General features: G+C 46.0%; 1 protein-coding gene across 9 annotated transcripts in view; it reads right to left on the minus strand.

Moving 5' to 3' along the window:
* Nucleotides 1-24987, minus strand: part of Chd7 (chromodomain helicase DNA binding protein 7) — a 181525-nt gene that overhangs the window by 10187 nt on the left and 146351 nt on the right. For 7 of the 9 annotated variants that reach the window (XM_031366666.1, XM_031366674.1, XM_031366673.1 and 4 more), the window contains 19 exons: nucleotides 23502-23645; nucleotides 22117-22372; nucleotides 18409-18619; nucleotides 17563-17758; nucleotides 16725-16892; nucleotides 16204-16383; nucleotides 13163-13273; nucleotides 12875-13080; nucleotides 10086-10285; nucleotides 9739-9898; nucleotides 6417-6506; nucleotides 5896-5999; nucleotides 4439-4568; nucleotides 3995-4067; nucleotides 3795-3852; nucleotides 3028-3256; nucleotides 2561-2769; nucleotides 1780-2448; nucleotides 492-652 (listed from right to left, as the gene is read on the minus strand). In XM_031366666.1, coding sequence (XP_031222526.1) covers nucleotides 492-652; nucleotides 1780-2448; nucleotides 2561-2769; nucleotides 3028-3256; nucleotides 3795-3852; nucleotides 3995-4067; nucleotides 4439-4568; nucleotides 5896-5999; nucleotides 6417-6506; nucleotides 9739-9898; nucleotides 10086-10285; nucleotides 12875-13080; nucleotides 13163-13273; nucleotides 16204-16383; nucleotides 16725-16892; nucleotides 17563-17758; nucleotides 18409-18619; nucleotides 22117-22372; nucleotides 23502-23645 — 3555 coding nt within the window. The remainder of the gene's footprint in view (nucleotides 1-491; nucleotides 653-1779; nucleotides 2449-2560; nucleotides 2770-3027; nucleotides 3257-3794; nucleotides 3853-3994; nucleotides 4068-4438; nucleotides 4569-5895; nucleotides 6000-6416; nucleotides 6507-9738; nucleotides 9899-10085; nucleotides 10286-12874; nucleotides 13081-13162; nucleotides 13274-16203; nucleotides 16384-16724; nucleotides 16893-17562; nucleotides 17759-18408; nucleotides 18620-22116; nucleotides 22373-23501; nucleotides 23646-24987) is intronic. The other 2 variants (XM_031366675.1, XM_031366672.1) reach the window with 2 other exon arrangements.

A 24987-nucleotide genomic window follows, 5' to 3' on the forward strand; every position in this document is an offset into this window, starting at 1 on the left:
TGAATGGAAACAAGAGGTCTGCCACCACCCTTCTCTGGGCTTTAGGAACACAGTAGGATTTTTTAATAAATCATTTTAAATCCAAAAGCTTTACTTAATCTTTAAAAAGGAAACACAGTGTCAAAGTTCTACACTTTTCATTTTGTCAAATCTAGTGAAACAGCGAGAGCTTCTACAAGACAATAGGACAGGCAGACTGAAGAGCTCCAAAGAGTGGACAGGATCAATGGTTCTGTTCACTCTACCATTATCTTACTATAAAAGTATCCTAAATGTTTATCATTTGGGTTCTTTTCTGATCACTATTTTAAAATAAAGGAAAATTCTGTACTCTTCATTCGGTTTACTCCAAACTATTTCATTTGGTTTACTTTCATTTGGTTTACTCCAAACTATTTGAAAAATCAAGCTAGAGATTTTCTTCCTGCTCTTTTGTTAGATCAACAACAACAATAACAACAACAAAATCACAGTAACAAAATCCTGCCAACCTTGGGCCAAAAGGAGAAGGCAAATGTTCTCTCGTGAAGGAGCTGAGCCACCGAAGGATCTCCATCCTCTATGTAGAATCCATCTCGGGTTTCATCCCTAGCAGTGCTCATAGAAGCATTGCTTTCTTCATCGAAAGTCTTCCCTCTAGAGACAGCTCCTGCTGGGAAATGAGTTATGTGCAGCACTCACAGCCGGAATGCACGGAAGCTCAAGTCTAGAAAGGATGGCACTAAAAACAGGAATAGCTCCCAGCTCTGCTTTACATCTGCCTACTGTACGTCTTAGAAAGAGATGGGTGTCTTGTCTAAAACTCACAACAAAACAGCCCACAAATGTAGGCGGTGCTTCTATCTTGAGGAAGCAGCTGTGGAAATCTTTTCTTTATGGTTTTAGAGACAGAGTCATGTGTAGCCAAAGACTTCTTCTGACTCACTATACAGCTGAGGCTGGGCTTGAACCTGTGATCCTCTGGTTTCTCTACTCCCAGGTGCTGAAATAAGGAGCATGTGTTACTACGCTAAGTAAATCTTTTGGTGCTGAAGGCGAGCCATGTTTGTGACCCAAGAGCTTCTGTTCTGGATAAGATATTAGCTAATAAGGAAGGCCCACTGGAGCAGCAAAGTCCAGCATGGTACCTGGCCTCTACTTTGTGTTGGTTAGAGTTATCATTCAATCAACCAACCAACCAATTAATCATCATTTATTATGAAATAATATTTGCTCAGTGAGAGACTCTCTTCCATCATATTCATGTGTCAACTTTAACATAACAAGGAATTCTTAGCACACCTGACTATGAAGTTAATCTGTCCTTAAACCAGAAGTGACTGGAATGTTCACAGCTGCTTGGAGTTTACACTCCTTGAAATATGTTTGCAGGTATAAAGGATGAGGGCAAATACATGTACACATAATTGAAACTACTCCTTCACAGAAGAAAACAGAGGGGAAAAGAAAAAGTCAAGGTCTCATTGTATAGTCTCATTGTATAGTTCTGGAGTTCAGTATATAGACCAACCAACCTATGCTAGAATTCAAAGTATGTGTCACCACACCTAGCCATCCATGACTTTTATAAAACAAAGACACCAGGCATGATGGTACACATCTTTAATCCTAGCCCTCTGGAGGCAGAAGCAGATGGATCTCTGTGAGTTTTAGGTCAGCCAGAGCTATGAAGTGAGATTCTGGATTTTTCAATTAAAAAAAAATAAAAAATTATGGTATCCCACAAAGGCTATGCTCCAATGCAGTGGTGCCAGGACAGTGACAGGAGCCAGGGATTACCTTCTGGCTGCGACGACTCCTCGGACTTATCATCATCCTCCAGCTTTTCCTCTTCATCCTCTTCTGAGCCTTTCTCTGAGGCAGACTTGGACCCAGGGTCTCCACTGCCCTCCACCCCTTTGAGTTCGCCCTTCACAGAGCTGGCCTCGGCCTCACATTCCTGCTTGCCGTCCTTGGCCCCGCTGGCTTCTTCTTCCTCCTCTTTCCCATCCGACCTCTCTTTGGCCGGTGAGCGTTCACACTCCTCTGCCTTACCTTCAGCCGGCTCCATTACCTTTTCTTCATGAGCATGAGCAGAGGAAATGACTGGAGGAGTCTGGCCAAAGCCCATGGCCAGAGTATTCAAAGAAGGGACAGTACTAGCCCCACGGTTCTGAGCAAAGCTTTTGTGTGCATCTAAGAAGGACAACTCAGGGTCGTTGAGGATATGGTAGTCTGTCCGGCTGACGCCGTGCTTAGCAGCACCCACCAGCAGGTCCCTGTCATGCCGTCCACACTCCCACCACTCAGGCAGGTCTAGGCTGGGCTGGCAGAGCTTCAGCCTGTCACTCAGCTGTGGATGATGGAGGACCTGCTCTCGGATCTTGCGAAGCAGTTCAATGCGGTACAGTGTCCTGGATGCCCGTTCCTCTGTGATGGGCTCGATAAGGGAGGCGAGGTCAGGCGGCTCTGTAACATGAAGCATGGTGGTTATCCGGACAGGTCCCGGGCCCACCCTAACCTGCTGGCATGGCCCCAACTGCCTAGCACAGTGTGGCTAGTCATTCATTCGTGTACCTACCATCCTCGGGCTTGGCAGGCATTCGACACACCCGCCTGCACATGGCCACAAAGCAGCTAAAATACTTCTCCAGACTCTCATCAGACTTTTTGTCTAGTCTGGCAAAGGCTCGGAATTGGTTCCAATCAAACTGCTGTTTCACAGGGTCAAAAATAACCCCAAAGGTGGACACCACCCGGTAAAAATCCGCTTCTTCTCTTCTTGTCCACCTGTGGGAAAGGAGATCTGGCTCACGTCATGCTCAGAAGGGCATGCAGGACACTGCCTTTTTTCTTACCCCCACACCCCCAGCATGTCTTTGGGACTTATTTAGAGCTGAGGGACGGATACCTTCCAGGTACCAGGCCTTTCTTTACTGTCACTGTGTGGTGTGATCACTACTTCTTGGGGACCCAGCAAAGAAGGGAAGAGAAGGCAGGGGAGATAGGAGTGGGGCAGGGACACTGCAAAAAACGTGGAGAACTCACTTTTGCCTTTTCTCAGATATAATAGCTTCCCTTTCCGCCTCCAGTGCTCTCACTTCCTCCCGGGGCCTCCGTCTGCGCCGGTCCGTCTTCATTAGGGCCTCTTGCCTCATTTGTTGCCTTTTATAGCTGCGCTGATAGGCAGTAATGAGCCGGCGCAGACGCGTAGTTAGGGTTGACGTGTTCGGCCAGTAGAGTTGACCTAACTCAGCATTGCTCTCGCTGTGCTTGCCTGAGGAAGTGGGAAAAAAAGAGTCTGAAACATCTCTCACAACACAGACAACTTTCCAACAAAAAAAGATGACTCATTAGCTTTCAGAGGACAGGTGGGAGAGGCCACCCTGCCACTTCAGATCTGAAACTATAAACAAGCAGTAACAGTGGAGAGGATGTATAAACTATTTACTTTTAACTCCTTTAAGGGAGGGGCGAAGGTTTATCAGTCTTACAGAAAGAAAACCAGTCTTTCTTATAAACGTGCTTACGATGATAATCTTGAACATAACAAACACGTCGTTATTGTTTAATTATTTTATACTGGGTAGAGAGTCAGTCCACAGAAATCTCTCAGATTTAAACAAATGCCCTCCTCCCAATAAAAATGTTTTAAGAACTTTAAATTTTTCCACTAAATAAGGACTATAAATGATCAGATCAATTATCTTAATCAAAAAGTTCTATCCAAGAGATTAAGGTATTGAAAAGGATCACCATTCTTCCCAAGGGAAGGGCCTGGTTCCCCCCGCTCTGCAGCTGCCCTGGAGCCTCACCTGTGCTGTGCACCTCCAGAGAGTCTTCCTTATCCTCTGGGGGAGAATTTGCAAATTCCTTGAAAGCAATATGAGAAACAGAGCTATTTTCAATTGGGGATGGATTTTACCTTCTCCGTTATCTACAAAGTTTAACAAGTTCTGTATGGGCATACAATCTGTTCCTGGCACTGTAAAAGCCAATATACTCAAGGTCTTACATCTATGTCATCTTTGAATGGTGCTCTCGTTGGTTTATATTCTGGATCTTCATCTTCTCTATCAAATTCTCCACTGTGTAAAATTAAAACAAAATGATAGTTTTAAAATGCATCAAGTTGTAGGGAGGTGAGAGAGGAAGAGTAACAATCACCCCAATACTAAGCCCTGGTCTGCCTGAAAATTGACTCTACGAGTACTGAGGAAGCACAGTAACAAGGGGCGGCAAGGGAGTCACCAAGGGAGACAATTTCATTTGTGTGTGTGTGTGTGTGTGTGTGTCTGAACTTTGTTTAAAATAATTATGCTAGATAGACAGGACTTACTGGTAGCATCAAATTCAAACCAGACCTAACAGAGTGCCCTGTTCAGCATAAGAACCAACCCCCGCCAGTAGATGTGGCACTGACATAAAGTTTATTAAAATTTTAGAATGTCCTTCTTACCCGTCACCACCATCTGCTAGCATGTCTGTCCCTCTTTGCTCAGCAGCGATGGCCTTGGCATCGGGCATACCGACTCGTTCCAGGAAGCACAGGGCAGGGTCGGCTCGCATGGAATTGTACTTCTCATAGCCTGGGCCATAGCCACCAGCACACAGAGGACACACGCACAAACAAAGGAAGACCCATCACTGTCAAAACCCATAGCCCTTGCTACAACACAGCCAGTTTGTTTCCCAGACATCATGTGTGCTGAACTAAACAGACCTTGTTTTGGTACAGCACTCTCGGGCAGCTTTTGTGGGCCCCTTATACATGGGAGGTGTCACTGAATGACCACAAACATAGACAGAAGAGGGCTCAGGAGAACTGGAGGATGCCAGGGAGGGTTTCTGACCCTATTCTTCCCCAACATCTAATTTTGCTTGACATTTAAAAGGCTTCATGTTTCTTTGTGACCTCTGCAGGGGCTGCCCTCCACCCCTGCCACCGTCCCCTGTCCCCCGCTCCCACTAGGTTTGGTCCTTCAGGAACTCACATGGCTGGCTGAGAAATCCCCATGTATGGAAGGCCAGCGAACCTGTCTTATTAGGTTTATGATGATGCCTGTCAGTAAGAGGACACTGTTCCCTCTATGGTTTTCAAACTGCAATTTGCTTTTTGACTGCCCAAGTTGACTAGATGGGAAATGGCAGATCCCAACAGCGCACTGCGGGAAAACGATTCCGAGGCCGAGCTCACAGAACACGGCTGGAGCACATCGGAGGAACAACACAATTCAATTAGGATGTGTACTACAACACACCGCTCCTAACTGCTGCAGAGCCGCAAGCCAAACTGTAATCATGAAAGGTTTTATAAGCCATCATTCTCCCCTTTAGTCAGGCTGGGCGGCTGAGAATACCTCCTCGACCTCCAGAGAGTTGGGATTATAATCAGAAGCCGCTCACTGTATATATCACAGCACTTCTGCATCCCCAGCCTTTCAAAGTTAACAAGGCTGCATCTCACTCGGGGGAGCGGTGAGTCCTCAGCACTGACATTTGTGAAATATTGCTTGGAACAAAGCCCAGGAGGCACTTGTCCAGATTAATAGCAGAGGTTAAGCCCATCGTCCACTCTGACACGGGCTGGCAGAGTTAGTGAGGGCAGCCATTCAGGAAGCAAAGTTTCAGGAATGCTATGGTACGAACTTGGCTATTACTAAAACAAATATGGTCTGACTTCTGTTTACAGCCAAGAAAGAAATGTTTTCTTCTCAAACACTCAACAAACATTCAAAAACAGCATCTGATATTTACAGTTCATATTAGATTTTTAGTACAGAAAAATGGTAGGCGCCAAGAGTCCTTTGGAACGGTCCTCATTAATATTATGACTTTGGAAAAGAGTATGCAAGGAGTTCTAAATAAAGATGAAGCTACACAGTCAAGATGCGTTCAAACAAAAACGCCCCTTACCATGTTTAAACACTCCAATTAAGAGGGATTTGTCTGCTTCCGTATCCCACCAATCTGCAGGAACTTCAGCATGGAATGGCTCAGGGATCCACACGTCTGCTTCACTGGAAAGACAGCATTTAAGCACTCTTTATATACGAGTACTTAAGATGAATCCTAGTCCTATGTGGTAAACACACACCCATGGGCCCTCTTTTTCACAATAAGAATCTTACAAGGTAAGGAGGAACCAGCAACACGGGGCAGTGGCCAGCAGCCAGAAATGAGCCTCTGCATCACAAGGTATGCCAGCTCAGGTCAGAAGGCACTGTTTCTCACCCTCTTCTAAACAAGCACATGCAAATGGCCCTGTCCATCTCCTCCTCCCACCCCCAAGCCCAGAGGACAAACACTTGCATGAAAGACACAGAAAGGAGGGGAGCTCATTATAGTCTGGGAGGGTTCTGAGCACAAGCCGTGGAGTTTCCCAACCACCTGGGCTGGGCTGTGGAGGGCGGGAACAGACGTGCGCTTGCACCAACCTTGAGTCAGCGCCCTCGAGGATCTTCTCTGCCTGGTCTCCTATCACTTCTTGTCTTAGGTAGTACAGCATGCGGACACGCAGCAGGACCCTGGAGAGGAAGACAGAGGGGGGAAAAAGTTCTTAACTTCAGTGCTGTTTGCCAACAGTGGCTTTTGGCAGCTGCTGCTGTTCATCCATCATCCTGCCAAGGCTGATTAGCCATGCTGTATGGTAAGCTTGAAGCGTGACAGATGGTGCCACATAATCACCTCTGTGTGGTGCTTTCTGCTGGCTTCCAACAGGCCTGCCTGGCAACCGCTCACGCTGCACAGAGAGTGAGCGAGCTCAGCCCAGCCCAGGCATACTTCACTTAGGCCTACCTAGCGCAGCTTGTGAAGTTTAGACACGTACCCTAGCACTGCCTCTGAAGTATTGAAGCAAGTTTGTAAACAACCGACCAGATGGCTTTCAGTAACTGTTCTGCTTCATTATCTCATAAAATTTCCTCAGCTGCTGCCTTAATACCATTTTTGGAAGCACATCAGAAGTTGTAGGAATAAACGAGATATAAAATCTGGTTTTACTACCTTACAATAAACCCTCAATATGGAATGTCAGGTTTTTCAGATTATACAACTTTGCTTCCGAGAAAGGAAGGTGGTGCGGGGAGTGGGCAGGGGGTGGGTCCTTACCCTACTCAGGGAACATTAAACATTTCTATTACTTCTACTTATATTATCAGGGGACCATAGTTGTGGTTTAAAAATAATACACACTACAAGATTAAAATGTACCTAACTCATTGATACTTATTTTTAATGAATCAGCATTAAAAACTGATGACGTTGTCAGGCCACAAGATTTTCCATCTTGCATGTGTTTCCTCAATGGCTAAAATGTGACTTCCCCACCCCCACAAATAAAACTCACCTGGTACAGCGCAGAGTTTGTCTCTCTGCTAGACAGCCCATATGTGTATTTGGGATTGATTGACACCTGAAGATGACCCTCTTGGTGAAGGTTGGTTTCTTCCAGTGTTATTTACCTAGCTGAATAAGCCTGTCACATAACTGTTTAACACCCCTGTACCAAAGTTTCACATTTCTATACACTGGCTCACTTGGTATTCATAATAATCCTGTGATGACACGGGCAAGTTCTCATTTCCACACTGCAGATGCGAACACTGTTGGTAACAGAGGATGAGTTACACATCCAAGGTCACAGGGATACCTTGAGCACAAGCACGCAGATCTAGATCTCCCAGATGTGGTCACTTGCCTCTAAGACATCAAAATGACAAGCAGGGGCAATCTTACTAACACAGACTAGTCCGCCCAGGCATCAGTAGATGCGCTGTCCTCCCCAAGAGTCCACTCACAGCCAACATGGGTTTTAGATGGGCTTTACAAGTATTAAAATGTATGAAGATATGCAGTCGTGTTGGGGAATGCCTTTTTATTTTTCAATTTTCTTTCTCTTGGTAACACATAAGTTCAAATACTGACTTTGCCACACTGAACCAAATAAGGAACATTGACAGCAGAGCCGAGCCAGCACTGCTTTCCTCTGGCTAGAGAATCTGCTGCCCAGTGTTTTCTCACACTGGGCGCTCAGAAACAGTAGTTCTGAAGGAAATCTCCTCTACCTGTGGCAGGACTCTTTCCTTGACTCGAAGGCAGGGAGCCTAATGGTTTCTTTTCCTTTTGGTAGAAAACACAGACTTCCATTTGGGGCCAGATTTACTAGTGTGGAGCGTTCTATGAACTGATGTGAACATCTCCTTCTCTTCTATAGGGAAAGCCAGGAAGAGAAAGGATGGCCAGGACACAGCTCCCGTTCTCAAGGAGTCCACTCTGTGATGGAGGGACAAGGAGGCTAACAAGTGTGCAGGGCTGGTTCACATCCCCTCACACATCCTGCTAGAGACTGTAACCCAAAGCCCAGGGCTGCACACGGTACTTGATAGAGCATTTCCTACTTGGCTTCTTTCATCTGTCTGGTCTCACAGGCTTCACATTTGTGAGGAGCAGTGGTCAGTTATTTTTCTAGGATGTCCTTCAATTGAGTCTCACTTTTCTACCTTAACACCAACACCGTCTCTTCACCTTTGACAAGACTGAATCTCAAGGCACAGTCTACAGGCCAAGGACAACGGGACCCACTTTCCACTCCAGAGAAAAGCTAGAAGGTATTAACAGTGTTTTTCCGAGACTGAAAGAAATACACAAAGAGCCCCGATTTCACCACATGTACTAACTGCAGAGGGCTCCCTATGAAGATTGCTACAGACAGGAGTCTAGGAATTAGAAACTACCACAACTACACTGGCACCTGGGAAAAGGAGCACTGTTCTCACATTAAACCATTTAACTTCCTCTGCTTGGATCCAGAACCCAGAAGGCAACTAACCCAAAATATGGTAAAGACTAAACCACAAAGATGGGGACATTTTCTGAGAGCTATGAACACCATGCTAGGACACTAACACGTTCCAAAGACAACAAATGCTTTGAAAGATCTCGGTGACCCTCTCAAGAGCCCCAAGGCAAAGAGTCAGACGGCTGTGGTCAGGTGGGCAAGGGGCTGCACGGGTGAGAGGAAGTGTGCCACCAAACCCCACTGTGTTCTGAACTGAGAGACCTTAGGTAAGCTACTCTGGCTGGAGAGCGGCCTCTTTGTGGATAAGCGGAGATAAAACAGAACAGATGCGAAGAAAAGACATGGCTGCCTTCTAACTTAGCTACTCAGGTGGCTGAGGCAGGAGGAGCTCTGTGACTTTGAGTCATCTGGGTCTACACAGCAACAGAGACATAACTAAAGCAAAAAGCGCTCTGTAAATTCCCCAGTGCCCACCATGGAAGCAGTCAGTGAAAGGTGAAGTTACACAAAAGGAGCCATAATTGTCTGCCTACCACACCATTGCCCCACACTAATCATCTACAATCCCACAAAGAGGTTTATAACAGGTAAATGTGGGATCAGTCCAGATGTCCACCAGTGGAGGAGAAAGGATTAACAAAGTGAGGTGTACACAGAGCGGAATAGCATTCATCGGACAAGAGGATCCTGACACTACCTACAACAAAACAAGGACGGACTGTGGGCGCCAGACCAAATGAAACCATCAGAATAGGGGATACATACTGTGGGGTCGCCACCATGAAGCAGCTAGTCTAGGATGGACAGGGATACTGGGTGTCCGTCTTAGATGGCAGTGATGAGCACGGGGGAGCACTCATGTAACACACCTCTCTCTTACAAACAGGTTCCCGCAGTACACAGGCACTTGCCGACCCTCAGGTGCTCAGCATGTTTGCCCACCTCAACCTGGTACCTACTTGTTGCAGTGGTGTTTCAGGTGCTTCTTGTAGCTGTCCTCCTGGAACAGGGCATCTGGGTTGCAGCTTGCCAGCCAGTCAGCATCCTGCACTACCGGCTGCGTGCTCTGGGCCTTCACCTTCTTCCCCTTCCGGCCCCTCGGCACGGGGGCCGACAGACCTAGGAGCACCAGGGTCACAGTGTGGTGATGGATGCCTGTCTTTACAGCGCATGTTACAGTGTCAGAGGCAGACACTCTAAGATGCAGTGGGAGAGTAAGAGTCTATGCCGCCGCCCTTTACCGAATGTTGGTGTTTCCGGTAGCCTTTTGTGACCCAGAAGCACAAAGAACACAAGACAGACCTACCGGAATGGTTGAGCAGGGCCCTAGTCTGGCCATCCGCCGTGGGCGTGATCAGGTCCCAGATAAAGCTCTTGATGTTCTCGTCCCCTCTGTAGTGATTGAGACAATACACCAGGACGGCTCTGCAGATGGTCTCTACATCTTGTTCAGTCAGCTGACGTTTGTAGCGTCCATGGGACAGGATATCTGTCCAGCGGCCCCAGCTGGAAAGCAAAAGGGTGGCATGTGGATGGAATCTCTTGACTGTACAGATGTGGTATCACCTTGACAGCCAGGGTCTGGGCCTGGGAGATCCTGGACCCACAATGGCATTAGTCACCTCTAGAAATAGGAAAGGAGCACAGGTAAAAATACCTCCGTAGAGAGGGAATGACAAAGCTACCGAGACACCCACGTTGTTAATAGTGTTCCTGGGCTGGTGATGGCTACGGTTGTCATTTTTAGGAGATGCGTGCAACCAGAGGACCTGGAATTTGTCATGTTGGCCTTCCTTCAACTATGATTTATATGTACCTATGATGACCAACCTTTTAAGATGAAAGATGGCTTTAAGTCGGTGTGACTACTAGAAATCAAAGCTACAGGTTGAGGGGTCCCGCTGTAGATGCCTCAGCAACTAATGAAGAGCTAAAAGCCTGTGGCTTCTTTTCAACAGGGAGCGGTTACTTCCAGCTCAGGAAAGATGCTGGACCAAGTCTCAAGGCCTCCCAGAAAAAGGGGCAGGAGGAAGGACTAACTGCAGGAAACAAACAGCACATGTGCCACTATCACACAAACAGATGTTGTACTATTGCTCTGTCTTAGAAATACCTGCTACACAGCAAACAGGTGCAGGGCACAGAGGCCGCCTGAGCTGTGCCTTCCCCAGGACAACAATAGACAGAGCCACCAGGCAGAGGTCACAGTGTATGCAGAGCCTCTCTGCTGCCTTCTGTAAAAGCCGAGAATCCTGCTCAGAGAACAGAGAAGATCCTCTGCCATGCGCTGCCTATGGCCAAACCACTATTCTTTCTGGCTGCTCTGACCTCTCTCAGACCCAGGCCTCGGCTTGCTCCTCCCTCCCTTCCTCACATCTGTGCATTTCGGATGTTCCTCTGCCTCAGATTCTCTCTGTGACTCCTCCTCGCCCCGAAAGGGTAAGAGCAGTCCCTAAATTATGTCTTAAGGGAACAGGCTGAGCTTCTGTTCCTCTTAGCCAAGGCGGCTACCATTTCATCTTCATAGCCTACTGACATTTCTGCTTGCTCACCTGCCTCTTAGGCTACACCTGCCTTGCTCCCAGTGGTAGTTCTGGTGTCTGAGAGTCTCCTAGCCCAGTACCCAGCACATGGTGGCTGTTCAATTCATAACAGTAGAAGTGAGAAGAGGAGAGGACTTGACTGAAAGACAGGCACCCTGAGCGTCCTTCTTAGAACTAGGAGCTATTAAGTATGTCCTAAAGTTTCCAACAAAATTTGTAACTATGATCATCAGGCTGAAAGAAGGAAGGAGGTGCAGAGAGCAAAGGGCTGAGGCTAGCTGAGTCTCTGTCCTGTGTAGAAGCCGGAGGGCTACCCAGTGTGCAGACAAGTGTCAACATAGTTGGTGAGAAACAGGATAGGCCTTGGCTGGCGTTCGTGCATTGCATACAAACATCGATGCAGCCCTGTATCTGTGGCATGGTGCATGCACTGAGGATGCACTGAAAGAGCGCCTATCCTTCCAGACATGCTGAACGGGAGTCCATCAGGAGGGAGACTGATGAGACACACAGGCCAGTGTGTGATGAGACACAAGGGGCAGTGATGAGGAGTGCGGCGAGGGAGGTGGGCATAAGGCTGGCTATGTAAAACTTTATGAAAGCATATTCAAAAAAACCATACATGATATAACTCCACACCGAATGGTGTTTCTGGGGTAGATAAAACTATAAAGAAAGTGCATGTGGTTTGCAGGCCTTGGCACAGGCAGAGATAAAAAGGGCAAGAATGACAGGGGAGCCAGTGGAAGCAAAGTTCCCAAACAGAGCTCACCCATGAGAAAGATTCCACAGGACAGACAAGGGTCAGCCGCAGAACCCTGTAGGCCTCAGACACACGCTTCCCCCTGCTTCACACCAGCACTTCCACTGGAAGAAGTGCCACAGCCAGGACAGCATGGAATCAGTGAAAGTGCTTTGGAGGCCGCTTCTGTTTTAATGGAATCTGCCTACAGTCTCATGATCTGTGAGCAAATTCTTACCTACTGATTCAGGTATTTACTGAGGACCCTGCAATTCAAAGTGCTGTGTAGACATGTTGCAAGAGACATGAAGCTGGTGTGGGAGTTGTCCTTCAGCAAAAGGAGCTCCACAGACAAGTTCAGATGGCCTCTCAGGCTTCTGACAGGCTGGAGGACAGATACAGGAAGGAAGCCTCTGTCTTTGCTAAGTCTTTATAGCAGAGAACTATTAAAAGACGACTATGCTTGTAAAGTTTATGTGACAGTACAGTGCCAAAATATTTTGCAATTTTACATCGTTCTTAGTTTTTAATAATCTACAAGAAAACTAGAACTGCCGTAATTCCCATGGTACAAGCTAGTTAGTGCTCATAAATTCCAGTGGCGTCTCTCTCTCCACACCCAGGAGGATTAGAACGTGGGTCATATTAGCTTTACCAGCCTCAACCTGCAGAAAGTTAGTGCAGAGGCATCTGTCTGGACACACTAAGGGGAGCCATGCAGATCCACGGAAATTCGGTTTTCCTATGACAACTGAGAATTCCAGCTGTTGGCAAAATAAAATGAGACTCCATGTAGTAAACCGGCCTTACCCGTAAACCAGGAGATTCTTCTCCACCCTGAAGCACTCGCTCCGGGCATAGCCCTGAGACTTATCCTGGGGGCGCCGTGGCTTTGCACAAGGCTTTTCTTCAGAGTCGCTTTCCAGGTCAGAGAACTCCATCAGCTCGTCTTCCTTCACTGCGCTGTATAGCCGGGTCTGCTTCCTCACTCTCGGAGTGTCAATAACCAGGTTGTTCTAACGAAAGAGCAAGCGCAGTGAGAGTCATACCAACCCTCGGGTGAGATCAGGCAGCAGCCTGGATGAGACATCCACTCACCCTCCCGTTTAATGCATCGATGTCCAATTCGGCCTTCTTAGCCCACTTCTGCCAGAAATTTGGGTCATCCAAAGAAATATCTGTCCTATTTCCAGACGCAACAAAACTGGCCTAAAAGGAGGAAAACATAAGTGTTACTTTGAGATGCGGTTCTCAAAGTCAGGACCCCTGAGAGCCTCTGTTCATCTAGTCACCATATATATGTGTGTTCAGTCTCTTGTGTAAGACAGTACAGTGGATGGGAGACAGATGACAAGTGTCCCGTGTATACTTTTCACACCTGCCACAGGAGTAGAAAAGTGCAAGCATTTGAGAAAGGCCTTGAACTTGGTTCCAGCAAGGTCCTGCTAGGAGCAGATCTAAAAAAAAAAAAATTAGTTTTCTCCAGAAGAAAAATGCTTGGACCACATTTTAAAGCACTTGTAAAAGAAGAGAGGTGGCAGAAATGTTTATGGCAGAGCCCTGAGCAAAGGCCCAGGAGAGGAATTAGAATGGAGGGCCTCAAGGGACAGCAGCCACGGGCAAGTGAGACTTGAGGGCAGAGGCCAGCACAAGGGGACGAGCATGTGTTGTTAGCAGTCCGAGCCTCATCTCAGGGGAAGCAGGACTATTGGAAAATAGGGGTAAGTTTAATGTGGACATGTTGCATGGGGGGGGAGTTAAAGTAACAGCCACAGTGAAGTTAGAGCACACCACTCCAGCAGTTTACACCAGAAATAATGACGAAAAATGAAGAAAAGAAGGCTTCCTAAAAAGACATTCTTCAAAAGGTGAAGTTAACAGAGGTAGACATGAGCAGACATGAGCACCAAAAGTGAAGAAGCCAGGGAAAACTATCATATCCAACTCTGTCATCTACATGTTACTCAGATGCAGAGTATGTGTGTGCGTGTGTGTCTTGCACATAGTGAGAGTGCTTTGAGGACTGAGACTGAAAAGATGTGAGGGTGCTGAGACCAGAGAAGACCCTCTACAAGCTGGGGCAATGGGGGAACTCAACTCCCTCCTCGCACCACAGACAGCTCAGCTTGAAACAGATTGCAAACTGCTTAGAAAGGTATTGGTGAGGGCTTGGGAAGAGCAGCCTGAACACACAGGTGTGGGGGTAAGGTGTGGGTGGTGTCCACCCAGAAGACAAACTTGGCCTTCAAAAGCTTTAGCCACCAGGGAAACAGAAATCAGAAAACAAACCAACAAGGAATGCTGTCCAGGAGAGGAACTCCTATTCACTGCCAGTGGGGACGCAAGCTCATGGAGCCACTATGGACGTCAGTGTAGAGGCTCCTCAAACTACTAAAAATAGCATGACCATATAACCCAGCCACGCCACCAGATTGTGTTCCTGAAGGAAGGTCTCTGAGTCAACACACCACAGAGACACTTGCATTCCCAAGTTTCACAATAGGCAGGAAATGGAACCAGCCTAGATGTCCAACAACAGAGGAAATGATAAAGAAAATGCTCTAGCAATACACAGTGGACTTTTATTTAGTTGTAAAGAAAAACAAAACCACGGTATTTTCGAGAAAGTGGATGGAGCCGGAAACCACTGTGTTGAGCCGTCTAAGGCAGGCTCAGAGATACAAACACCACATTTGTTTCACATGTGAACCTGGATGCTATGTGTGTATGTGTAGGTTCTGTCATGAAACACCAGGAAGAGATTTTAAGCAAAAGGGTAAAAGGAATAAAAGGTCTCATGTGATATGAAGGCAGAGGAAGGGGCTTCTGCAGAGTGGAGGGGACCATAGTGGGCACAAAGCACACAGAGGACAGTGGGGTAAGGGATGCAGGGTACAATGGCTCGTGTAAGATGCCAGGAGCGCAGCATTTCTTTGCTAACTCACACTTTTTCCAATTTGTTTAAAAGAAAACCAGAAACAAAGCAACCTGGTCAGTTAGTTCCTTAAATGATAAGCATGTGCAGATGAGGCCTTGGGCTCAGTCCTCATTGGGGAGGCAAGAAAGCTAGCATCATCCCCCCCAGTTCTGCTTCTGCTGAGTGCTCAAGAAAGGAAAAGACATGTCCAGGCCAAAACTGCTATAAAAATATTCACTAAAAATCCAAAATCAGAAATAACCCAAATTTCATCATCAATTAGCAATAAATAAATGACTGGAACATCTATCACCACCTGGTCATTGTGTGATACCTGTACTGTCGAACATTGTAAGCCATAAAAAGGATTAAATTATCCATGTATACTACAACAAAGATGAATGTGAAAAACATTATGTAATTTTATGAAAGCACACTCAAAAAACCACCCATGGTATAACTCCACACAGAATGGTCTTTCCAGGGTAGATAAAACTGTAAAGAAAGTGCATGTGGTTTGCAGGACTGGGTGAAGCTCGAAGAGTAGACACTGCCTGCTAATGAGCACGGGGATCTTTCTGAGGTAGTAGGAACACTCTAAACTTAGGACTGTGCTAACAGTTACCCTGGCCTATAATATGTCAAAGGTGTTCAATGTCACACTTTATGGCAAGTAAACCATAGTTTAGCAAAACTAGAAAGTAAAGTGAGCCTCAGTGTGGACAACCAGAAGGCTAGCAAATGGGTTTTAGGTGACAGTCAGGGCTCAGAGCATCCTTGTCCATAGTGGGTTGGTTTGGTAAGAGCACACAGTGCAAGCTGTGGAAGCAGACAGGGGCAAGAGCTGAGGCAGAATGCCATGGGCTCATTTTAGCTGTGAGCAGAATTGTAGAGCCATAACAAAAGGGGAATACAAGAAAGACTTATACATGGAGTGACCTGATCCCCCTTTTGGGTTGCTTTGGGAATCGGGGTCTGGGAGATTATTAAGAATGAAACTCACAAGAGGAATTCATAAGGGAAGCACGGGGAAGAACACACGAGAACAAGACCATGAGGGTCCCGCACGGGAGAGAATCCAGCATAAAGAGAATGTTGGGAGTTGCTGGAGAATTAATAACTGGTCTATAATTCATAATGAAAAGCCAGTGTTCTAAGGAAGTTCCCTTCATGAGTTCTAGAAGGCTGTTCTAAAGACCTGGCCCCCTAGGTGGATTCAAACCTTAGCAAACGTGGAACCTTTTCCTTCTGACTCAATGGTAATAGTGTGGGTTCGTCGAAGGAGAATCTGGTCAATATCTTCTTCACAAAACTTAGACCCTTCATCTTCTTCATCCATAAGTGCACCATAAGCCCCCTTTCGTAAGAGGTCTTCTATTTCCTTCTTGGAGAGTTGTTGTACCTTTTTCAGAGAAATTGTAAGAATTCAGAGTAATTTAGAATTAAAATACAAACTAAATGTCTTAAGAGAGTCTACTTATAACAAAGGACAATGCAATAGAATATACTTAAAAATCTAAGGTTAAAAAATAGCCATGGAGTGTGGTAACACACACTTTTGAACCCAGAAATCAGAAGGTATACACAGGTGGATCTGAAAGTGCTAGGCCAGCAAGAGCTAGCTCATAGTGAGGCCTTGCCTCAAGAAAACAAACAAAGACCAGATGCCAAATCTTTCCTAACAATCAGCTGGCTTCAGACAGAAGGCAGGCTGAATGCACTGCCTGGGCAGTGTCATCTTACCCCGTTGGTGGCATTTTCTCTTCCACTCATGGACTGCAACACGGCTTTATCCAAACCCAGCTTCAGACTAGCCTTGTCAAACATTTCCCTTTCGTAGGAGTTCCTTGTAATCAGCCTGTAGATTTTCACAGATTTGCTCTGCCCTATTCTGTGGCATCTAGCTTGAGCCTGGAAGGAAAAGAAAGCCAATGGCTGCTGCAGTGCAACACAGGACTGTGTCCTCCCTAAATGTGCATGCTGGAAAGCTGACCTCAGTGTTAGAGTTAGAGGTGTCCTCCCTAAATGTGCATGCTGGAAAGCTGACCTCAGTGCTAGAGTTAGAGGTGTCCTCCCTAAATGTGCATGCTGGAAAGCTGACCTCAGTGCTAGAGTTAGAGGTGAGGACATGGGGGGTAATCGGGTCATGAGGATGTGGTCCTGATGAACAGGATTAGTGTCCTGTAAGAAGAGGGAGGAGGAAGGCAGTTGTCGATGCAGCAATAACCCAATCTTGCTGGCATCCAGACCTCACAGTTTCAACTCCAGAACCTTGAGGAAGGCATGGATATTGTTTACACTGCCCAACCATGACATTTTGTTATGGCAGCCAAAGGGACCAACTCAACTACTCAAGAAATACATGGCTCTCTGGTCAGTTCTAAAACCATATTGTTAAAATAATGAATGACGCAGTTTAGAAGGATACGAACACACTAAGGGTTTCCTCTCATATCATCAGGTGATCACTAGTTGATTTCCTCTGAGTCAGGAGATAAAGGCAATGACACACTAGCTCACTAGTGTGACTGATAAGTCTGTCACAAGAGGCAATGAGGACAGGCAGCCTGCCCCCACTTACCTGGAGGTCATTCTGTGGATTCCAGTCTGAATCAAAGATGATGCAGGTATCAGCAGCAGTGAGATTAATGCCTAGCCCTCCTGCCCGTGTGCACAGGAGGAACACAAACCTATCGGAATCAGGTTTGGAGAATCTGTCAATAGCTGCCTGGCGGAGGTTGCCTCTGACTCGGCCATCAATCCTTTCATATGGGTACCTGGAAATAAAACAAGGGGGCTTGACCAACAGCTACCATATGCTTGCTCCCTTTTGTTTTCAAATAAGTATTCCAATATGGAATATGCACTTACACAGTAGAAGGATTTAGCATAAATATATGAGATCAGAGGTGTTTTTCATACAACTGCCTGAACACTCAAGATTTAAGTTTTGGTTTACTTCCTCAAGGAAATAGCTAAACTCTAAAAATAGCTGATAAAATACATTTTAGTTTTAAGTAAGAACTTTTCTCCCCAAGTTGAATGAAATGAAGAAAAACTGCTTGCAGCATAAAACAAACAAACAAAGAAACCTACATATATATCTGGCGGTGGAGATACATGCCTTTAATCCCAGCACTAAGGAAGCAGAGACAAGTGCATCTCTGTGAGCTCAAGACCAGCTTGGTCTACAGAGTTCCAGGACAGTCAGGGCTACACAGAAAAACCCCAGTCTTAGGAAAAAAAAAAAAAAAAAGTCAGCAGTGGGCCCCTGCAATCGTGTAAGATGCCCTTATATACAACTGTGGCTTTAGAGGGGGAGGTGACGTATTGTTCTCACTCCGCCACCTCTACTGTAAATGTCATTCTGGGTGATCCACACAGAGTCCTGTCCTTTCTTTCTGCTGTTTTTATGCAGTGGCCTCACCGTCTCTGAATGAGATAGTCTTCCAGGATGTCCAAGCAGCGCACCATCTGGGAAAAGATCAGCACCCTGTGGCCACCAGCCTTCAGCTTTGGCAGCAGCTTGTCAATCAGCACCAGCTTGCCAGCAGCCTGGATCATTGCCTGGAGCTGAAAATCTGGAGACTCTGCATTGTGTGTTTCTTTAAACTCTTCCAAAATTTTCTCTTCAGCACCTGCAGAGATTGGATGGCATGACGTGAATACTATAAGAGGTTTTTATTACTAAAAACAATGGATTTGCTTTCAAAACCCACAGCAAACTGGCGAAATCAGAATATCCCATTCACATGTAAGAGCAGGAAGCCGCCTGCTTACTCAGAGTAAGATGCACACATAACTACAGGCCTATAAACGGGACCAAAGTCTTAAGTTTCATGTATTGAGATAGTGGGGGAGAGACCCACATTTTCCAGCCACCAAATGTTTGCTGACTATATTAAAAGACAAAACAAACCAAAACCAAAACCAACCAAACAAAACACACCCAAATTTCAACAACAGACTGTTAGGCCATAAGTGTCGGAAACAAGCCAAGGACCAGATACCTACAGAAAATCTAGAGCATGAACTGCAGAGGAAGGAGATGTCAGCTGAGTAAAACACAAACAGCAGTGCCCAAACCCTCCAAAGCTAAAGCCAGAGGCAATGCTATGGTTCCCTGGCTAACTTGCTTTTTCTTGATGTTTCTTCACTGTGTAAGAACTTGAATACGATAGACTCCTGGAGCAGACTCAGGGGAAGGACATGTCCCCAATGAGGAAGGATCCCAGCTACTGCCTCCGGCTCCCCCCACTGTACTGTGGGGTTCAGGCAGGAGCAGGTGAGCTTCTCTCCATGCTCCAGTTCTTTGGTTGGAGTTAAGCAGAGGTGTGGCCCCTCCTCGGCCTCTGGGGTTCCCCACTCTTCTCCCATCACAGATGCTTTTGAGAAAGCACACCAAATTTAACCTAAAGGACTCACTTCCTACCATTATACTGTGCCAGGAACTTAACCCTTCCTCCCACTGTTTGAAACATGTGACACACAGATGGGGGTTACAGAAATCTCCCAAAGGCTTCTGAAGGTCGGGTCGGGTCAGGCAGGCCACTGCAACTGCCATGGCACTCCACAGGCTGCACAATACCAGTGAAGGACAGTCCCTATTTCATTTAAGGTGGCTGTGAGGCTGTCTTCATGAGGTCATATGAAGAACACCGGATTAGTTAAGAATCGTCAAGGACAGATTAAAGCTACTTGATGTTTGGAGCGAATGCCAGGCCTTTCATGCGGTGCATGACCTTTTCACAAAGTGAGACGGGCAGAAAATGCCAACTCTCTCGGAAGAGCCTGGCTCTTACTCGTCTTCCATAAGAACAAAAAGCTAAGAATCAGATTTGTTCTGTACGTGTGGAAACAGACCAAGAGACGATAAGGAGGAGATGCCTCGTTAAGAGCAGAAGCCACAGTGTCTCTGACTAAAGGCAATGGCGTTCCCTGAGCCTGAGGTCCGAAGACACGGCACTGGATGCAGAAAGCTTTCATGGGCTAGCACAGAGACTCACAGTGAGTTATCACATCAGGTCTTTCAGAAAACTTACTCTTTTGATGCTCACAATTTAGAAATGAATATTTTACCTTTATGATGTTTGGGCATTCTTTCTCCATGAGGCATACAACCCATGATCAAAGTGAAATGTAATATAGTTTAAAAGCACTTAATGATCAAGGAATCATCTTCCAAAAAAACGAGACTTTCACTTTGTCAGACAGGCTGGAATTATTTTAGTAAAAAATTGAAATATAAATAATTCAAATAGAGAAATCTACATTCGTGTTATAAAATTTTAAATGTATTAAGAAACAGCAAAAACAACACTCCTGCCTTTTCGATGCTAATGATAATGTCCTATTCTTTAACTTTTAAAATTTAAAGTGCGTACATACTTGTGCATGTGTGCATGCGAGCAAAGATGCCTGCTGAGGCCAGAGGGGTCGGATTCCTACAAGATGGAGTTTTAAGCAGCTGTGAGTCACAGGATGTGATGTGAGCACGGGATCTAACTCAGCTGAGGACCAACCCCATCCAAAATAAGGTGTGCTTTAACCACTGCTCTCTTCAGACATATTTCTCTGGATTATATTCTTTTTTTTGTATGGTTAAAACTTCCTTATGGGTGCTGCCTGTACACAGCCATAGCTCCATGAGAGCCTACTTCCAGGTCCTGGATGAGAATGTACAGCTGGGCCCTGGACATCCATGAGATGTCCGTGAGATACAGTGTCTCCCTCCCTACATTTCCTGGAGCTATGAGCCTAGTGTATCTGTATTTTTTCAAAACTTTCCAAAAAACAGGGGCACAAGGACTTATTCTTTTTATCCTGCGTTACTTATTCTTAGGACAGACACTGTGTTACTTATTCTTAGGACAAGAGAGCTCACCTCAAGGCATGACAATTAGGACAAATACATCAAGGAGTTCTAAGGGGTTCCAGAATAAGAGCTATACAGGGGACCCTAGAGAAAAATCAGTCCCAGAGAAGGCCCCCTGCTATGTTTTGCGGAGGAAACCTCAGCAATGCTCTCTGGACATAATTAACCCGAGTGAGCGGAGAAGGCATGGAAGCTCTGAGCTGTCCACCCTGTCATGGGGCTGAGTTCCTGTGACACAGGCTTCGCCAGCACTGTGAGTCTTTTAGGGAGTATCTCTTTTCCTCCTCTTTCCTGCTGGGGGTTGTTGTTATCTATTTTCTCTCTATAAGGTATGAAATAGAGGTCTGTGTGCATAGTCAGGTGTCCTCCTCACACACGAGTACTTTCCACAGGCTACTGACACCATAGTGGCTTACGAGCTCATAAACACTGCGTGGTTAGCTAGCACAATGGACATGTAATTATCAGACATGGCGTTCTCTGAGAAAACAAACACTACTGAAACACTACTTTAAAACAGGAGTTCACAGACATCACACGTCAGAGCAATGGCCTCAGGTTCTATGGCCTGAGCATATCTTCCAGGTGGATACTAGTTTTTCTTCTCCACTGACGAGGACATCCAGGGTGGGGGACAGGTGCGCATTGAGACAGGGAAAAGGGAGGTTGTCTCATACAGGCATGGGACACATCTCCTTAATAGTTCCTGAAGTGTAAGCTGTTTAACCCATGGGAATGGACTAGAAAACACCAAGGCCATGAAGTCCCTATCAGTTACAGAGACAAAACAATGATCAAAACTTTAAAGTCCCTTCCCATTTTCAGGGGACACTTGCTGAAGACCTTCAGACTACAATGGATCTAAGACCACTTTTCCATCACACACTTGAAATGTGGGCAGGGGCTGCCCACAGAGAGATGCTCTTAAGTGCTTTGGAATCAAAGCCTCCCTCCAAGAAAACCTCACAGGCAGGCTTTTAGCAGCTGGCCTGGCCCTGCTGACACATATTCCTGGAGCAAATACCCACTTTCAGATGAAGGTGATGTGTGGCATGGTGCTCCCGGGGAGCACTGGCCACCAACCTCAGCAACTACAGAAGTGGGTACCCTCTGTGAGCACGTCCCATGAGCAGACAGGACTGTCGGGAGCACACACCAGGAGAGCCTCGGCAGAGGGGAGCGGCTGAAGCTTATCCCAATCTCTGTAGTAACAAGCTCGGGATGGGCGGGCTTACCATTGATTAGGTAGGGCGGCCTTACCATTGATTAGGTAGGGATGATTGCAGCATTTTCTCAGTTCCATCATAGTGTTTAAAAGGTTAGGTACGTTAGCTTGTCCACCACCTTTGGAAAGAAATGTAAAATTCTTCTCAAGGATGGCTCGGTAATATTTCTTCTGAATGTTTGTTAGCTCAACTTCAATAATAGTCTCTTCTTTGGGGGCCAAGTTCTTTTCTACATCCTCTTTCAGGCGTCTCAACATCATTGGCTTTAGAATAGCCTGTAGTTTTTGCACCTAAAAAAGGACCTCAAGTCAATACTGGCATCTCCATTCACTTGCGTGTTAAAACATCCTGCCATTTTTTTTTTTTTAAAGGGAAGACTGTCTTATTTATCTAGTATCCATCTTCAGTTTTCGAAGCCTAGGAAGAATGTGAAGGAGCTAAACTTTGAGTTGTCACTTGTATCAATGAAAAACCTTTACCTATTGAGAACTCCTGAATCATTTGAGGGGCTTGAGAAACTACAAGCACATGTTGGGGCAGGGGTATTTATTTAGTTTCCCTTTGTGGTTTAGCCGTGGGGATGAAGAGGAAGAGGGCGGGAGCAGCGTCAAGGGGCTCTATGCTTCCCTTCCTTTGTGGAAAGAGGTAACGGTGAGGGAGCTGGAAGATACTACTGTGCATCAATGAGCAAACCAAGCAAGAGTCTCTCTCTGGTACTCTTTCCCCACTGATTGGCACTATATTGTTGTTAAATTACAGAAGAGAAACAAAACAGATCACACTCAACCAGGAGGTTTGAGCCAGGAGACTGGAGGGTAGGCAAATAAGCCCAAGATTCTGAGCTTATCAATGCATTTATTTTAAAATTAGTGGGGTGTGGGTCTTTGCTGCTTCACTGACAGGAGGCACCACATGAGTGCCAACAGTTGCCAAGTGTTTCTCTCACACAAGCCCTTTGATTTCTCTCAGGAATCCAGTGGGCTAGTTACACCCCCAATTCTGAAATGTTAATAAATAGGCTTGAAGCAGTATGGTTCAGAAATGAGACCAAGGACCCAAAATTCCAGTGGACAGGTGGTTCTGTAAACTCTAGGAGCTTCTGACACTACCCGTGATGCACACCCTGCAGAATCACTAACCCAAACAACACAAAGATCTCTGAGAGTTGCATTTGTAAAGTTGCCACCCTATAAGAACTTAATGGGCTTTTTTGGAGGTGGGGTGCAGGAGGAGACAAATGAGATCAACTTTGTAATGATGACTTCAAGTCCTAGAGAAGGATTCACAAAGCTCTTTGCCGGGGTGGTAAATATTACCACACAACCCTTACTTTTTAAAGTTTGCAAAGGCCAAAGGTTTGCCATTTCACAATTCATCTTCAGTTTCATGGCTGAAAGGCAACTTGGAGGGGTTAAGTACCTGCTCTTCCGTTTTCAGATCACCAAATTCTTGCATAAAGGTTGTTTCTGAAGGGAAGCGACTTGGCTCCAAGAAATGAAGCAGGCTGAAGAGCTCTTCCACAGTGTTCTGCAGCGGGGTCCCAGTCAGCAGCACTTTGTGTTCCTGTAAGAACGTGAAGAAAACAACCTGCCAATCAGGAACAGAGCAATTTCTCAATGCTAACACTTTTCTCTCTGTATCTATAGTCCCCTATTTCTGCTCACTGTGGTAGATCAGCTTGTACACAAGGTGTAGAACTCAGAACAAAGAAAAAAAAAAGATCCAGGCACACACGGTGCCTGGTACAGGGGCATGCAGACACAGAGAGCACCGTGGCACACACACGGTTCCCGGTACAGGGGCATGCAGACACAGAGAGCACCGTGGCACACACACGGTTCCCGGTACAGGGGCATGCAGACAGAGCACCACGGCACACTCTGGAGCCCCTCCACAGGCCTGCCACTGTTTCTGCTTAGTTGAAAGGCTGACATTAAGGATGATGGTTCCTAGGCCTCCCAATCTCAGTGACTTTTTTCTTCTCCGCAGTAGCTAGTCTTTCCCTAAAGTCCCCAGACTCAGCTACACACTCTTTTCTGTTCTCTAGATCGGCAGGCCTCTCACCTTTCCATCTGCTTCCTGCATGACTCAGTGCAGAGACAAAAGAAGTGCTTCCAAACGCAACAGCACATGGAGAACCATTTCCTTCCAACTAGCAAAGCAGTTGTTGGCTTAGTTTTAAATACTGCAATCGTTTAAAAAGATCCAACACTATTCCTAATTTTGTGTCTCTGAAACACATTAGCTATTGCTTCAGCTAGTGTTTCTGCTTGTGCTCTCCTTCCAGCCGTTGATACAACCATGACTTCTTTTTCTGTTTTGACATAAGCAACAGAGATGCCTGCCTGCCTGCCTGCCTGCCTGCCTACCTACCTACCTACCTATCATTCTCTCATGCAACATAAAGAAGCCTTTTAAATTGATCGAAATTAACAATGGTAAATCTTTCATTCATTCATTCATTCACTCACTCACTCACTTATGTATGTATGTATGTATGTATGTATGTATGTATTTATCTCTTCTCTCATATATTATATCCAGACTGCAATTTCCTCTCTCCCCTCTCCTCCAAGTCCTTAAAAAGAGTTAAAAAGTTAAGTCAAGGTCTCATGCGTCTCATGATGGACTTGAACATATGACCCTCCTGCCTTCACCTTCTAGGTGCTGAGATTAAATGCACAAATCAATGTGCCAGGTTCTATGCCATGCTTTGGGGGCCAGGTCAAACAAGTGTATTGTTTGGTGAATGTTAGGCTCTGCCAACTGAGCTACGCCCTTAGACGTGAGTTTATAAATTTTAAAAACCTTAATATTTTCTTCTTTGTTTGGGTACCTGGTACCTAACACAACAATTGTTTTTTAGAGAGTGACTGCAGCCATGTAGTAATTTTAAAAGTAAGAT

This window comes from Mastomys coucha, unplaced genomic scaffold (assembly GCF_008632895.1).
Source record: "Mastomys coucha isolate ucsf_1 unplaced genomic scaffold, UCSF_Mcou_1 pScaffold14, whole genome shotgun sequence".
NCBI classification, from domain to species: domain Eukaryota; kingdom Metazoa; phylum Chordata; class Mammalia; order Rodentia; family Muridae; genus Mastomys; species Mastomys coucha.